This window comes from Meriones unguiculatus, chromosome 1 (genome assembly GCF_030254825.1).
Source record: "Meriones unguiculatus strain TT.TT164.6M chromosome 1, Bangor_MerUng_6.1, whole genome shotgun sequence".
In the NCBI taxonomy this organism is placed as follows: domain Eukaryota; kingdom Metazoa; phylum Chordata; class Mammalia; order Rodentia; family Muridae; genus Meriones; species Meriones unguiculatus.
Window position 1 is genome coordinate 22,543,094 of NC_083349.1, and position 15,814 is coordinate 22,558,907.

Below are 15,814 nucleotides of genomic sequence, written 5' to 3' on the forward strand. Positions count from 1 at the left end.
GCCTAGTTAGTGAGCCCCAGGTCCCAGTGAGAGACCCTGCAGATGGCTCCTGAGAATTGTCTCACTCATGTTGCTGTCTCACTCCCACACACGCATGCACACAGACACAAAGGCCGCCTGCATAAATCCTATAAAATAGCGGAGGCATGTAGTGTGAGCCCTGAGCAACAGAAAACCACCTTGGACAAAAGATCCCTAGAGCTTGAGCTAGCACTGCCCAACCCCCTCCCCCTATCAACAACCGGGAAATCCAGTTTCTCTTAATCACAGTCCAGGGCCTCACATGCCCAGGATCACAACTACAGTTACATAACCGGAGTCCAAATCCTTGTTTGTCACAAGCCCTGCCCAGAAAAACGGGAGCAGCCTGGGAGCCAGCAGGGCAGGCTCTGGGCAGAGCGTCCCCCACACCCTGCCCTCGGGAGCACCTGCCTGGGTTCCGTCGTCCTTGGCCCTCTTGATGTTCTGACGCCCATCCACCCAGTAGATGAACTTGTCCAGCGGGTCGTAGTTGATGGCTTTGACGTTCCTCAGCCCGTGTAGGGGCAGGACAAGGTCCGGGCTGAGCTGGTCATCGGGGATCATCCGGCTGATGGCGAATTTCTGGCTGAACAGCAAGAAGGTGGAGGGCGCTGGAGTGGGACAAACAGACCGAGCGCCAGGCATCAGCAAGCTGAGGGCGCTGGAGCGGGACTGACAGACTGAGCATAGGGCATCGGCGGGTGCAAACTGAGGGGCTAGACAAACAGACTGAATGGCAGGCACAGCATGCTAAGGCCTCTGGACAGACGGGCCAAGCACCAAATGCCAGCAATGCAGACAGTACGAACTTCAAGGGTCAGCAAGCACAAGCTGAGGAGCTGGACAAACAGACCTAGCGGAGAGCATCAGCAAGCTGAGGGTGCTGAAGGGGCAGACGGAGCAGAGAGCATCAGCAAGCTGAGGGTGCTGAAGGGACAGACGGAGCAGAGAGCATCAGTGAGTGGGAGCTGAGAGGGTAGGGTCGGGTACAGCAGCCAGTGGGGCTACAGAGCAGAACTTGTTCCCACTGGACCCCTTAGAGAAGAGCGGACACAGAGCTGCCAGCAGGCACGGGTGATGGCCACCTTACTCTCTGTCCTAGCTATTTCTGCTATCACACCAATCATCTGAATACTCGATAGGGTCTCATGTGGCTTAGAGTGGCAGAGAAGGATGGTTTTGAGCGCCTCATTCTCCTGCCTCTACCTCTAAAGTACTGGGACTGCAGGTCCACATCACCACACCCAGTTTATGCCATGCTAGGAGTGACCCCGGGGCTTTGCGCATGCCAGGTCAGCACTCTACCAGGTGAGCTACAACCCCAGGCCTGGAGAGTATTTTAAGATTTGTTTTTACTAGTTTTTAAATTGCCTGCACGTGTGGGTTTGTTGGGGAGGGGGGTTGTGGGGGGAGGGGGAAGGTGAACGTAAATGCAGGTGCCCCACCGTGATCGGAAAGTGGGGGGTGGGTGAGGACTGCTTTTGGAAAGATTAGAAAGTAGACTTTCTCCTTCCCAGCAGGGAGCAGAGGTCCCGAGGGCCAAGGCCAGCTGCCCAGATTCAGCAACTATGGCACTCAGATGTGTGGAACCCCGCAGGAATAGGGGGTTACAGTGGGTGATTTGAAATCCAAGCCACTGTCCCTAAAAAGGACACACTCTTGCTTCCGCACCTCTCCCTGTCCCTGTAAGAACACAGCCCCAGCCTGTGCGTGGCGGACACAGCACTTGGGAAGGTGGATGTCCCTGAGCTCGAGGGCAGTCTTGGCTACATAGCAAGTTCCAGGCCAGCTACATAGTGAGACTCTTTCTCAAAAAAATAAAAAATTAAAAAAAAATAGTGGAGAGAAGGCTCAGCAGCTAGGAGCATGGGCTGCTCTTCCAGAGGGCCTGGGATCTACTCCCAGCACCTCTGCAGTGTCTCTCAGTGTCTGTAACTCCAGCTCCACAGCATTCAAGGCCGTCTTCTGGCCTCCATGGGCACCACACACACAGGTGCACAGACATACAGGTAATATCCTATCGTACATAAGATAATACGTAAGATAATGGTAACATAAACCAAAAATAAATAAATAAATAAATATGACAACATAAGCCCAAAATAAATAAATACGGTACATAAACCAAAAATAAATGAATAAATAAACAAACAAGAATGAAATAAATAAATAAGAATAAAATAAATAAACCAATAAATAAGAATGAAAAAACACAGCTTGGGGAGGCAACTGTGGCCCTGGCCCACTGCAGACCAGCTCAGGGTCAGGGACATTTCCCACCCTTTCAAACCTCAGGGTCCTCACCAGTTCAAGAAGGAAGGCAAAACGGCCATACTATGGGGGGGGGTGTCACATGAGCCCCCAGGGGACAAAGGACCCAGTTCTGTGTGGAGGCCCAACTCTGACAATATCACATCACAAAAGAGCCTGCTGGCAGGACACAGCTGTACTCACAGAGGGCTATGAGGAAGTCACCCTCTGGCCTCCTGACCTTCACTTTCCCTATCATGGACGTGGGACAGCCAGCATGGGGTTGTACAGGCCACCATCAGGAGGTCCAGAACATGGACCTGGGAGCCATGCCGAAGGCTCCAACCACCTCAGCTGTGTGGCCTCGGGTCCAATGACCGGGAAAGGCGCGCCACCATCGGAAGCACCCAGGACAGGGCTGGCAATGTGCCGAGATGTCCCCCTTCCCCATTTCCCAAGTGATTTCTGCATTCAAAGATCCTCCTACAGAACCAGCCAGCTGAGGGGTTTGCCCTCACCCAGTCTGGTCACCAGGCAATACCACGAAGCCAGTGCGGCGCATGACCTGCCTAACCACCAGTGTAGACAGGACACCTCGACTCAAGAGGCTCTCTTCCGCCACAGCCCACGGTGGCGGCTAAGGGGTAAGGCCTGGCGCATGCAGTGGGGATCGAGGCACTTACGGCTGCAGTTGCGGCTGCTGGGGTCCAGCGTGTAGTGAGAAGCACAGCCGCAGCGGTGGCCTCCCGGGATGGCGAGGCACAGCTGCCCACACTGGCCATTGCCGTGCACGCAGTCGTTGAGGCCGTCCTGACGGGAGGAGTGGAACACCAGGATGTCCATGACGAAGTCCAGGTGGCCCTGGATGAGGGTGCGGTTCTGCCCGCTGGTCTTGTCCGCCCGTTCGATACTGTGCAGGTTCCAGTCAGTCCAGTAGATGTAATCGCTGTACTGAGTCAGGCCAAAGGGGTAGGGCAGATCATCCGCTATCACCATTCGGTCCTGACCTGTGTGGAGACACAGCACGCAGGTCAGCAAGAGAGCTGTCAGGCCAATGAGCCGAGGGGGCCCTCTGGGAGACTGGAGCCAATTTTCATGTCCAGGAATCTCAGCCAGACAGGGAAACCTGAGCGGCTTTACGAAGCTGGCTGGTTGCCCATCTCTGTGGCAAGCCCACCCGGTGTCCTCAGGGAGAAACCTATACAACATCAGCCAGAGGACACTCACAGGAGGGCCTTCAGCAGAGGTACCTTTGTTTCTTTGTTTATTCTGATGGTGTTTGCATCCTGCAGCCTAAGCAGGCCTAGAAAACTCACAGCCTAGGCTGGCCTCAAACCCATGATGATCCTCCTGCCTCAGCCTCCCAGTTGCTGGGATCCCAGGCACAAGTCGGCATTCTACCAACTGAGCCACATCCCAGCCAAAATCTACTTCTTTTTTTCTTTCTTTTTCTTCTTTGGTTTTTCAAGACAGGGTTTCTCTGTGTACTGTGTATCCCTGGCTATCCTGAACCAAAAAATTATTTCTAAAAAGCAAAAACATGTAAAAAAATATCCAGGTTTTAAAAGTGAATATGCCAACCAAGCACCATTCATGGAGACAACCTAGAACCCCTGCACAGATGTAGCCCACAGCAGCTCAGTCTCCAAATGGGCTCCCTAGTAAGGGGAACAGGGGCTGTCTCTGACATGAACTCAGTGGCTGGCTCTGTGATCACCTCCCCCTGAGCAGGAGGGGAGGCAGCTTTACCAGCCCACAGAGGAAGACAATGCAGACAGTCCTGAAGAGACCTGATAGGCTAGGGTCAGATAGAGGAGGACCTCCCCTATCAGTGGACTTGGAGAGGTACAAGTGAGGAGATGATGATGGAGGATAGGTAGGATTGAAAGGGGAGGAGGGAGGAGGCTACAGCTAGGATACAAAGTGAATAAATTGTAATAAATAAAAAAAAAATTTTTTTAAAGAATATTTTTAAATGAATGAACTTTACATTTTTAAATACAGATAAAAATTTACATTTTTAAATACGGATAGTAGAAAGGGGTGTGGCTGCAGTGGAGGAGTTTGTGCTACTGGCTGGTGGAGGCTGAACCTGGCCCTGGGGACCTCTAAAGTACCTTTGCTGCATAATCTCAAGCAAACCCTATGACATGCCTAGCCTTGGTTTCTCCACCAATGAAAAGCACTGCCATGTAGTAGAGGGTAAAATGCCATGCGTGGGTCAGGGTTTGGCTGGAATCTGGAGCCCACAGAAAGCCTTCCTCAACAGTACAGCAACACTGTTAGAGAGGAGATACTGCTCAGGTGAGGGTACAGGGCTATGGTTATGGCCATGCCTTTGCGATTCCAAGTGGCTCGCTGGCCACAGCAGGCCAGCGTGTGTGAGGAGAGGGATGCCACTTGGTCTGCACGCCTCAACCCTGAGGTCACAGTCCTCACCCAGCATGTTGGATGACTCAATCATGTTGGTGTCCAGGTCAGTCCAGTACAGTCGCTGGTCGGCGTAATCGATGGTGAGGTCATTGGCCCGGCCCACCTTGTCTACCAGCGTCATGCAGTTGGTCCCATCCATGAAGGCCCGCACGATCCTTGGCTTGCCACCCCACTCAGTCCAGTAGATGTAGCTGGAAGGTACAAGGAGGGATGGAGTATGAGGCAGAGAGCAACCACCGTCTCCTGAACTCAGCCCTCGCACCCTGGGGGAAGCTGGTCAGTGGCATCTCTCAAGGAAGGAAGGAGCAGCCAGATCCCAGACGAGCTTCTGCCACAGAGCTGGCTCTCCCCAGGGGAAGAACCCACATGTTGCCAAACAAGACAGGCAGAGGAAGCTATCAGACAAGACTGCCCAAGCAGGCAACTTATCTCAACTAAGCCGGCCGAGTGTCAGTGTGTCCTGTGAATCCAGAGAGATGTGGGCCTTTTTGCAGTAGTTCTGGCGCTCCAACGCAGATCCTCACGCATGAAAAGCACTTTACAGTGGAACCATCTCCCTAAGTCCCTCTTAGCTTGTTTCCATGTATGTGTGAAATCAGAGTCCAAGATACTGGCCCAGGTGACAGTTAATACAGCCCATATGAAAGCAGCCAGAGTTCAGTGCCTGACAGCAGCTTCAATGCTAGCCTCAGTTTCCCCTCTAAGACCGAGAACGACATCTCCTAGCGTCCTGCCAGCTCTTGCACCTTCAAGGTTAATGTCAAGTAGCAAAACCATCAGCACAAAGTGCTAGGTGGGGCCAGTCTCTTCAATGCAGAGGGCCCTGTGAGCAGATGGGGGGGCCTCTGTGAGCAGATGGGAGGGCCCGATCATGTGACAGACAGAAGTAGCCCTTACCCTTTAGTAGGATCCAGAGCCAGAGACCTGGGGTTGTCAAGGTCTCTCCACACAAGCACCTGCCGGAACTGGCCATCCAGCCGGGCCACCTCGATCCTGTTGGTCCCGGTGTCAGCCCAATAGAGGTTCTTGCCCATCCAGTCCACAGCCATTCCTTCGGGGTAGTCGAGGCCAAACTCAATCACATGCTCCACTGAGCTCCCGTTCATGAAGGCTCGGCTGATGGTCTGGGAGGGGGAGGAATGGAAGGGTTATACGGGGTCCAGCATCTTTCACAGACATCAAGCCAGGAGACAGAGTCTCCAAACAGATGACTGAAACGCAGGAAGATGCCAGGAGTCTTAAAAACACTTGCAATGCTCCCACCCGGGAATCATACTTGAATCTGGGAACGAATAAAAATACAAAGGCCTGGAACTGGAGAGATGGTTCAGCAGGTCAGAGCACTTGCTGCTCAGTCCTGAAGACCACAGTTCGGATGCTGGTACCCACATCAGACAGCTCACAAACACTTGTCACTACCTCAGAGGGATAGCACAGCCTCTTCCGGCCTCTGTGGACACTGGACACACATGTGCTCTTGTAATCACACAGACATATACATACATAAGTAAAACAAAATTTCATGTGGTTGTATGCATGTGTGCATGAATGTGTGTGTGTGCGCCCACGCTTGTGTGGCAAAGAACTTTCCAAACTGCTTTCGGAACTGCTAACAATTAGGGAAGGGGGCGGGGCTGGAGAGTAGGCTCAGTGGTTGGGCTCACTTGTTGCTCTTGTGGAAGACCAAGGTTCAGTTCCCAACACCCACTTGATGACCTTCAACCATCTGTAAGTCTAGTTCAGGGAATCCAACACCCTCTTTTGACCTCTGAGGGCACACTGCATACATGTAGAGCACACATACAAACAGGCAAAACACTCATACTCACAAAATACATACATCTTTAAAAAAAAACAAAACTGCTGAATGTGGTGGTACACACGTTTAATCCCAGCACTAGGGAGGCAGAGACCGGCAGATTTCTGAGTTCGAGGCCTGGTAAACAGAGCGAGTTCTAGGACAGTCAGGGTTACATAGGTAAGCCCTGTCCCCCAAATAAAATAAATAGGAATTAGGAAAAGACTGAAGAGAGGGCTCAATGGTCACGAGTGCCGGCTGCTCTTACGGGGGACCCAAATTGGGTTTCCACAGCAGGCATCTCACAACTGTCCAGGGGATCTGACACCCTTTTCTGGACTCCACAGATATCAGTGTACACAGCACTGACCCACATACATAAAAATAAGCATTAAAAAATAAGTAAACGACCACAAGAAATAAACAGCAGCCTCAGATAAAGGCGATCTTCTTTCTCGCCTCCTCCCTGGCCCTATCCTCCTTTGTCCAGCCTGTTCTTGAACTCACAGTAGTTCTCTAGCCTCAGGTCCCAGGCATGCACCGCTGTACCCAGCAAAGAGAAAAGATTCACTTTGTAAAAGCAAGGTGATCACAGCGTGCCAGTTACCTAACGCATTGCAGCAGCAATGACAGTACTGCAGGTCTGTCACACCTCACAGACGAGAGGTGTGCATGGGGGCACAGAACCACCACGGGCGACTCCTGAACACACGGGCACCACCACATGCCAAGAGAAGCATTTACAAGCTCGGCAAGTTCCACAGACCCCCATTTAAGAGACGGGCCCCTGCCCACCTTCCAGGAGAGGACACCTGCCCTGGGTCTGCGAACAGAGGGCTGCGGCAGAGTATGGGTCAGCGTCAGGTCTCGCCAAGCTTTCCCCAGAGCGCTCTGCAAAAACTCTGGGCATGTCTCCTAGGTCTACCGAGAGAATCGTTCGTATCTGCTTATTAAATTACGCGCACTGCATCTTCAGTGTCAGCACTCAGGAGGCAGAGGCAGGCGGATACCTGCGAGTTCAAGGCTGGCTGATCTACGTAGCAAGTTCTAGGCCAGACAGACTATCACAAAGAGATCCTGTCCCAAACCGCACAAACAAAGAAATGAACATACATAGGTGCACTAATAGTTCACCAGCCTGCACTGAGTGATATCCAAAACTGTAATCCGTGGATGTGTGTGTCTGTGTGTGTGTGTGTGTGTGTTTCATGTGTACATCATATAAAGGGAGGCCCAAGGCTGACGCTGGGTCTTCTATCATTCTCCCACCTTACTCATTGATACAGGGTCTCTTAACTAAACCCAGAACTGGCACGTTCAACTAGCCTAGCTAGCCAGCCTGCAAGAGGGGTCCCCCGCCGCTGCCTTCAGAGGCTGGGGTTACAAGCAGGCTGCCTTGCCCACCAGAAGATCCCAACCCAGGTTCTTACATTTGCTGTTTGCATGGCAAGCCCGTTGACCACTAAAATATCCCCGTCTTGTAGTCTCAATACTCGAATAATTTTTTAAGGTTAAAAAATGGAGCTGGGCAGTGGTAGCACACGCCTGTAATCCCAGCACTCGGGAGGCAGAGGCAGGCAGATCTCTGTGTTTGAGGCCAGCCTGGTTTACAGAGCAATTTCCAGGACAGCCAGTGTTATACAGAGAAACCTTGTGTCAGAAAAAAAAAAAAAATTAAATAGCTTTAGATTTATTTTTATTTTATGTTTGGGTGTTTTGTCTGAATGTATATCTGTGCATGCAGTACCCACTAAGGCCAGAGGAGGGCACTGGATCTCTTGGAAATGGAGTTACGGACCAACATGTGGGCACTGAGATTCAAACCTGGATCCTCTGGAAGAGCAGCCAGAGAGTGGCCAGGGCTCTGAACCACTGAACTGTCTCTTCAGCCCCTAATTTTTAAAAACACTTTATATGTACCTGTGTGTGCGTGCCCAAGTACGCTGAAGTGTACCGTGTGTAGTACCCACGAAGGAAAGAAGATAGCAGATCCCTCGGAGCTATAGTTACAGGATATAGGAAGCCCCCTGATGTGAATGCTGGGACCTGAACTCAGATCCTCCGGGAGAGAAGAAAACATTCTCAACTGCTGAACCATCTCTCTATCCCTGATATGGTAATCAGCAGCAGCTTCACAGGCAAGGTCCCACCGAAGGCTGTGGGCACTTGCAGCCTCTCGCCCGGTACCTTGAGGCTGACATCGGTCCAGTAGATGTGGTTGTTGGAGACATCGAAGTCCAGCGCAGAGGCCTCCTTGACCCCCGTGAGTGGGATGGCCACGTCGTTGTTGTTGGTCTCCAGGGAGATCCTGTGGATGGTGGCCCTGCTGGTGAACACCAGGAAGGCCTCGGGGATAATGCAGGTCTTCATGTCACTCAGCAGCTCCAGGCCGATGGGGCAGCCGCACTTGGTGGCATGCGGGGTGAAGAAGCACAGGTGGCTGCACCCTCCATTCCCGTCCGCGCACGGGTTGGTTCCTGTGAGGCAAGCACACAGCTCTGGACACCGGCCATCTGGCGGGGGAAGTGCTCCCAGCTCACAGTTGTGTGTGGCTGTGTCCCTGCCGACCGATGAAAGGGGGCCTCGGAGCGAGGCGCGGGAGGAAGCCTGGGTGACGGGAGCTGGGGCCTTCTCTAATACAGCAGCGACAATAAAACTGGGTCTACCACCGCCAGGCACCCGTCCCAGGGTCACAAGACTGTGGAAACTGAGTACAGGAGGCCGGAGGGTATCATTGCCAGCAAACGAGGATGACCTCGCCTGAGCTACATGCAAGAAAAGACCCAGCCTGAGCTACAAGCAGCGAAGGTGCTCCAGCTCAATGGCTGCTCAGCTGCTCCTCAACTACCCTGCTGACCGGACTTCCAGAATGTTCCCTGATTCACTGGCTCCCTTGGCAACCTGCAAAACTCAGCCTTGCCACGGGCAGCCACAGCATCCCTTTCCATTAATGCACTCACAAAGTACCATGCACCTGCTCATTTCTTTCGGGCCAGCCTGTTAGCTCACTCTGCTTCCCACCTGCCGCTAGCGGCAACCGAGGGCTAAGTGTTTAAGCTAAAAAAGGAATGTTCTTCCCCTTATCACAGAGAGGGAGAGAGAGAGAGAGAGGCCCAACTTCTCAAGTTTACTTCACAGACCAGGGAGGCTCGATTTATTCTCATCTTCCTCCTAACAGACGTGGGTGGGGGTGGCCGTCTGCGCCCTGTCCGGGATGAGCATATTTTCACAGGTGGCTGGTGAAATGAAGCCGTCAGTCCTGTGGACTGCCATGTGGCCTGTTACAGTGACAGAAGGCACAAGCCAGGCCCTGGGTCAGCCAGGCTGCCCCCCCTGCTGGGTCTTGGTTCCGATGCCCCTCCGTCAGGCACACCCAGTTCGTCAGGCACACCCGGCCCGATCCTGCAGAGCCAAGTGCAGTCTCCTCCTTCCTACTGGTGAAGCTAGGCACCTCTGTCACATTTACTGTTCAAGGGCACGTGTGAGTGTGTGTCTGTGTTTGAGTGTGTATGTTTGAGTGTGCATGTGAGTGTGTGTGTGCCCAAATGTATGTCTGTGTGTATATGTGTGTGCTGGTGAGTATGAGTGTATGTGTGTGAGTGGTGTTTGTGTATGAGCACAACTGTGTGTACACGAATGAGTGTGTGTGCACAAGTGCATGTGTGTAGGAGTGCATGCATGTGTGAGTGTTTGTGTCTGTGTTCGAGATACGCACGCACACACGCATGTACATGCACTAGCACAATGTGGAGGTAAGAGGACAACTTTTAGGTTGGTCTCTCCTTCCAGCACGTGGGACCTGAGTGTGTCAGGCCTGGCGGAAGCACCTTCACCCACACCGTCATCTCAGCAACCTAAAGATTTGGTCGTGGGTTTTTAACCCCTTGTTTTATTATTTGTGTGTGTGTGTTTGCCACATGTGTGCAAATGCTGGAGAAGGTCAGGAGAGGACATGGGGTGCCCCTAGAGCTGAAGTCACAGGCGGCTGTGTTGAAAATAAAGCCCGGGTCCTCCAGAAGACCAGGGGGCGGTCTGAACCCCCAGCCACCTCTCCAGCCTGAAAAGCCTCTCCGACATCCCACCTACCTGTTGGCTATGCACAATGGCCCACAGTACTGGGGCCTCTTCTTGCACTTATCTGTCAGGCAAAGTTTCAATGCCTGAGACCTTTAGGCACGGCAGTGGCACATGGGAACAGAACTCATGCTCCCCGGTCCCCACCTGGAAGTCACGGTCTGAGAATAACGGACCTGCATTTGGAGTCTTCTAGAAGGCAACCCATCAAGCCAAATAAGACTTCCCTGGGTAAAGAGTGTGTGTTGAGAGTCACAGCTCAGCTCTGCCACAAAGGCAAGGCAGACTCAGGGAGCCCCAGGCTCCACCTGCTCCTCAGACATCCTGCCCTCTGTCCCCGGTGTTCATCGGGTAGAAAGCAGGACTAACAGATGGCTGGCCTGGGCCTGGCGTGCAGCACACATGTCAGCCACAGTTACTTCCAACATGTCTGACTTGTGACCACTACCTCCTCTGTATCCCTGGGCAACGTGCTACTCCTACCCCCACCTATCCTTGCCGGATACAGCCAAGCCGAGCCACAGCCCAGAGCTTTCCGGCACTCACCGACAACCTTGGCCACGTTCACGGCTTTGAGTCCCATGAGGTCGGGCAGCTGGTCGATGATGACATCCCGGCTGGCCTTGACCTTGTGGACCCTCTCAATGCTGCGCCGCTGCCAGTCGGTCCAGTAGATGAAGTCCCCCAGCAGCGTGAACCCGAAAATGTGTGGGAGCTTGTCCTCTAGGAGCGTCCGCCGCTTTGTCCCGTCAATGTTGATCACCTGCGTGTCGGCAGAAACGTGGGTCTGGATGGGCAGGGGCGGCACCAAGGGCCAACCCGGAGCCTGCCTCAGGCCCGAGCTGCCCCGGAGCAGCTAACGGGCTGCCGTGAGATGTCGGGTATGACTGAGCAAATGGCACTTCCCACGTCCTTGGCTGACGGAGGGGAGGCCTAGAGCCTCTGTAGCCTTGACGAGAACAGTGTGAACAGGCAGAGTCCTCTCCCTGGGTGCTGGACAGGCATGCCTGGGCCCTGCAGCACCAAGGGTGGGGTGCAGACTAGCGTGAGCACTGTAGGAGGCTTCCTGGACAGTAGCAATGGCTGCCACAGATACAAGGGTGGGCGTCGCAAAGGGCCCGGCCGCCCCACAACCTGGGCAGGTCTGTCCCTCCCGGGCACTTCTAGTTATGAACCTAGCCCCACAGGCCTACAGTACTTTTCTTCCCTGTCCACTCTAGCGCCAAAGAGCCAAGTCTTCTTCTGGAAAAGGCCATGTCGATCAAAACAAACACAAAGACTGGGGCGTGGCTCGGCTCATACAGCGTGTACCTGGTGAACATGAAGCCCTAAGTTGATCCCAGGCATCAATAAACTAGGCTTGGCAGGGCACGCTGACAACCCTAGCACTCGGGAAGTGGAAGAAAGGTAAGAAGTTCAAGATCATCCTCAGCTACATAGTCATTTCAAGACCAGCCTGAGCCCCAGTACTTCTGTTTGGTTGGGGTGTTGTTGTTTTTAAAAGCCACAGGATGAGTGGGGCTCTGGCAATCCACGAAGAGCAGCGGCGGCAATGGCAACATCCCAGGCACAGGGCTCTTAGACCAGGATGAGGAAACACATCCTATTATAGGCAAGCCTCGACTGGCCTCTTGAGCAAGGCTGTACTCTCGCTCATCAGGAGAGCAGACAGCACAAGATACAAGGCAGGCCTAGCTCTGAACACTGAGCCACTCCAGTTCACAGCAAGAGGGAAAGAGCTAAACCAGCACAGTTCTGACGCCTGCAGCCAGGGAGTCTCCCTCCCCCTCTACCCCATGATCCTTTAATGAGTGTCCTTGAATGAGTCCTTGCATCGGCTTCCATCTCCTCCTGCAGCAGGGGACCAAACTCATCAGTAGCTAACTCACTGTGGAAATAGAGTAAAACAAAGGACCAAAGCTGGGATCCAATCTAAAGCCATTGAGACATAGTTGGAGGTCATCAGAGCTGCTGTGTGAATCAGGCCATGGCAGGGGCAGGTGCTCCTACTTGGGCGGTCGGGGTGGGGGATTTGTCTCAACTGAAGGCTGCAGCTAGGGGGCTAAGCTCTCTGGTTCAATGATGTTAAGTGAGCAGCAGAGGGCAGTAACAGCTAGCTTCAGCTCACACAGCCCAGAATTCATTCTTTTTTGTTTGTTTTGTTTTGTTTTTAGAGACAGAATCTTTCTGTCTGTGTAGCCCTGGCTATCCTGGAACTCTCTGTAGACCAGGCTGTCCTTAAACTCAGAGATCCGCCTGCCTCTCTGCCTGCCTTACAGCCAGAGTTCATTCTTGGAATCCCAATACAAGACACACAGAGGTGGTACACAGGCCAACAGCTGGGGGAATGAATGGTTGACCTCAGCACAAACCATCAGCACATGGAGATCCCTGTTCAGGGGAAGAACAGCTCAGGAGGAGAAGCTGAGAGAAGAGGGCAGTGACAGGCAGGGCTCCAGGCGGTGACTCAGGGACTCTAACACCTCAATACGAGCTAAACAGGCTGGGAAGGGACTGATGATGCCAGGAAGAAAATAAGCCTCATCTGAGGAAGACAAAACTTTAGTTTAATCTACCGGAGGTCAGCATTCTCTCTCAGATCCTCTTTATTCCTGTCTCTACCTCTGTTGTAGCTCATGCGCACGTGCCATGGTGTGAGTGTGGAAGCCGGCACACAGTCTGAAGGCATCAGTTCTCACCTTCCGCCATGTGGGTTCCGAGGCTCTGAACAGTTATTGCAGGCTTGATGACAAGCGCCTTTACCTGCTGGGCCATCTTGCTAGCCCCTGGTTCTGTTCATTCTTCCTTCCTCCTTTACTGTTTCACTGGAAATAGGTCTCATATAGCCCAGGCTGGCCTCAAGGTCACCATTTCTGATCCTCCTGCTCTGCCTCCCTAACGCTGGAATTACAGGTGCACGCCTCTGTGTTTAGTTTATGCCAGGCTTTGGGATAGAACCCCGGGCCTCATGCATGCTAGATAAGCATTCTAACAACTGAGCTATCTCCCCAGCCCGGTTTATAAAACTACATTTCCAAGCGTGTTAAAGTGAACTGCAGTAGGGCGCACACTTTCCCTGGATCTGTGAAAGTGGCCCACAGAGAAGCCAGGGAAAAGAGTGATGGATACTAGGTGGCTCCGCCTTGGCTCCAACTCCCTGGTTGCCCTGAAGCAAAATGAAAGGAGGCCAGAGCTTTCCTGGCCAGGTCCAGCCACACCCAGGGTGAGGACAAGACTGGATCTGGACTGGCTTAGGGGCAGAGTCTCCCAGGGCAACCCCTCCCTGTGACAGACGAGCCACACCCTGTGCCAGCCCTGAGTAAAGATCACAGGCCCTCTTGGACTGGGAAGAGAATGAGATTGGCGATGAACAGTTCTCACCTGCTCTGATGGAAGGGAGCAGAAACATCCTATGGTGGCTGTGTGTGGCTGTGGCTGTGTGCACATGCTACTCTGAGCACTAGGAAGACCCCCCAATCCTAACTTTTCAGCATCCTCACCTGCCACACACCCGCACAATTAGCTCAGCTGGCCTCTGACCTTCCCCAGATGCTTGAGCTTAAGGAGGGCCTGTCAGTCAAGTTTCCCGTGGGATCAATTCTGCAGCTGACACGTTCCCTGGGGTCACAAACTGTCAAGAATCCCCAAAACAGGCAGGCAGGAAAGGGCTGGGTGTGGGAGGGTTCAGAGGGCATGCCCATTCTGACCCTTGGGAGGGTGCAGGCCCAAGGCAGAGCCCAGGAAAATGCATGGATGCTGGGGCCAGGAGAAGACACCAGAGGTGGGTTTTCTGGGATGTGCAGCAAACTCTGCATGGGAAAGAAAGTATGCCCAGCTTGAGGCCCTCACAGATGCTGGTTCAGGAGGAGCAGGGGCAGGCGAGCAACTCAAGATTCCACTTGGACTGGGCAGAGAGATGATACCTAACGTGAACCCATGGCTTATAGTTAAACACACACACACACACAGAGAGAGAGAGAGAGAGAGAGAGGAAGAGAAAGAAAGAGAGAACACCAGCAAGCAGAGAAACTGGATCCTCATGGGCTTCTGACACGCCATGAAGTACTGTGTCTGATGTGAAGAGTTTAACGTTCCTCAATAAATCACACTTTAAATGCCGTATGATCTGCAATTCCACTCCCAGACATACATTCAACGGAAGAAATTGTATTCAGAAAAAAAAAAAAAAAAGGGGGCACACAAATATCGCCAGCCATCTCCTTCCTGACAGTTAGACAAGAGGGAAGGACTGATGAAAGAGCCCACAAAACATGTCCACCACACACTAGCATGTAATCCACTACAGAAGCAGAGGATATGTTTGTGCACAGGACAGCACGGACCCTGAATACATTATGCTCCCAACAAAGCCAGACATAAAAGGCCGTATCTATTTAGAGGAGTCTAGTTAGAGGAAATATACCCAAGAAACCAAGGCACAGAGACAGAAATGTGAGGAGTGCCCCCAGAAGCCGAGGGACCAGGAGCGTGGGGAGTGGCCATGACCAGGCATGGAGTCTGCTCTCCAGCTGAAGAGGTATTCTGGAAGGAGACAGCAACGATGGCCACATGACACTGAGTGTACTAAAGGCCACTCTGCTGGCTACACACAGAGCAACTGCATCTCTGGGCGCCATGTGGCCCTGTCAGAATCCCACTGGTGGCTAGGGTACCAAAGATGAAGCCTCCCCAGTTGCCTAGGAGACAGGGATCTTCAAACTCTTGAGCAACAAAACTGTTTTTAAAAAGGAAACAAACAAAAACAGACAAAAAACAGAAACAAACAAAAAACAAAAACAAACAAAAAACAGGTTATCAATAGGGAAACCCAGGAGAAGCTATAAGGCAGCTCCATGAGTTCCCAAAAGAAGAGCATCTCCCCATTCTGACCCTGAGCTCATGTCCCCCAGCACTGAGGATCCCTGCTCCCCAAGAAACAAAGTTTCAGACAAAGACTCAGCTCCTCCCCTCTCCAGGAGCCGTAAGGACAGTGTCCTCAACGGTGGTATGAACAAATCATGACACCTACACACTAGAAGCAAAGTTACCAGAAAAGGCTGGAAGGCGTCCACCCTGAAGAGAGGGACCCAGCAGGGTAAAAGAACTGCTCCTGGTGCTGACAGGGCCACCAGCACTGAGAACCCACCAAAAGTCCCCGAGGGCTTCGCTAAAGACACACGGGCGCTAACGAACAAGGCAAGCTCAGGGAGACTGCACTGTCACCTAACTGCTGTGGTA

General features: G+C 52.7%; 1 protein-coding gene across 2 annotated transcripts in view; it reads right to left on the reverse strand.

Moving 5' to 3' along the window:
• Lrp5 (LDL receptor related protein 5) overlaps window positions 1-15,814 on the reverse strand; it is a 98,224-nt gene that overhangs the window by 27,547 nt on the left and 54,863 nt on the right. For both annotated transcript variants that reach the window (XM_021634330.2, XM_060383424.1), the window contains exons 8-13: window positions 11,123-11,339; window positions 8,690-8,979; window positions 5,602-5,828; window positions 4,711-4,895; window positions 2,955-3,278; window positions 433-632 (exon numbers count right to left, since the gene is read on the reverse strand). In XM_021634330.2, the coding sequence (XP_021490005.1) occupies window positions 433-632; window positions 2,955-3,278; window positions 4,711-4,895; window positions 5,602-5,828; window positions 8,690-8,979; window positions 11,123-11,339 (1,443 nt within the window). The remainder of the gene's footprint in view (window positions 1-432; window positions 633-2,954; window positions 3,279-4,710; window positions 4,896-5,601; window positions 5,829-8,689; window positions 8,980-11,122; window positions 11,340-15,814) is intronic.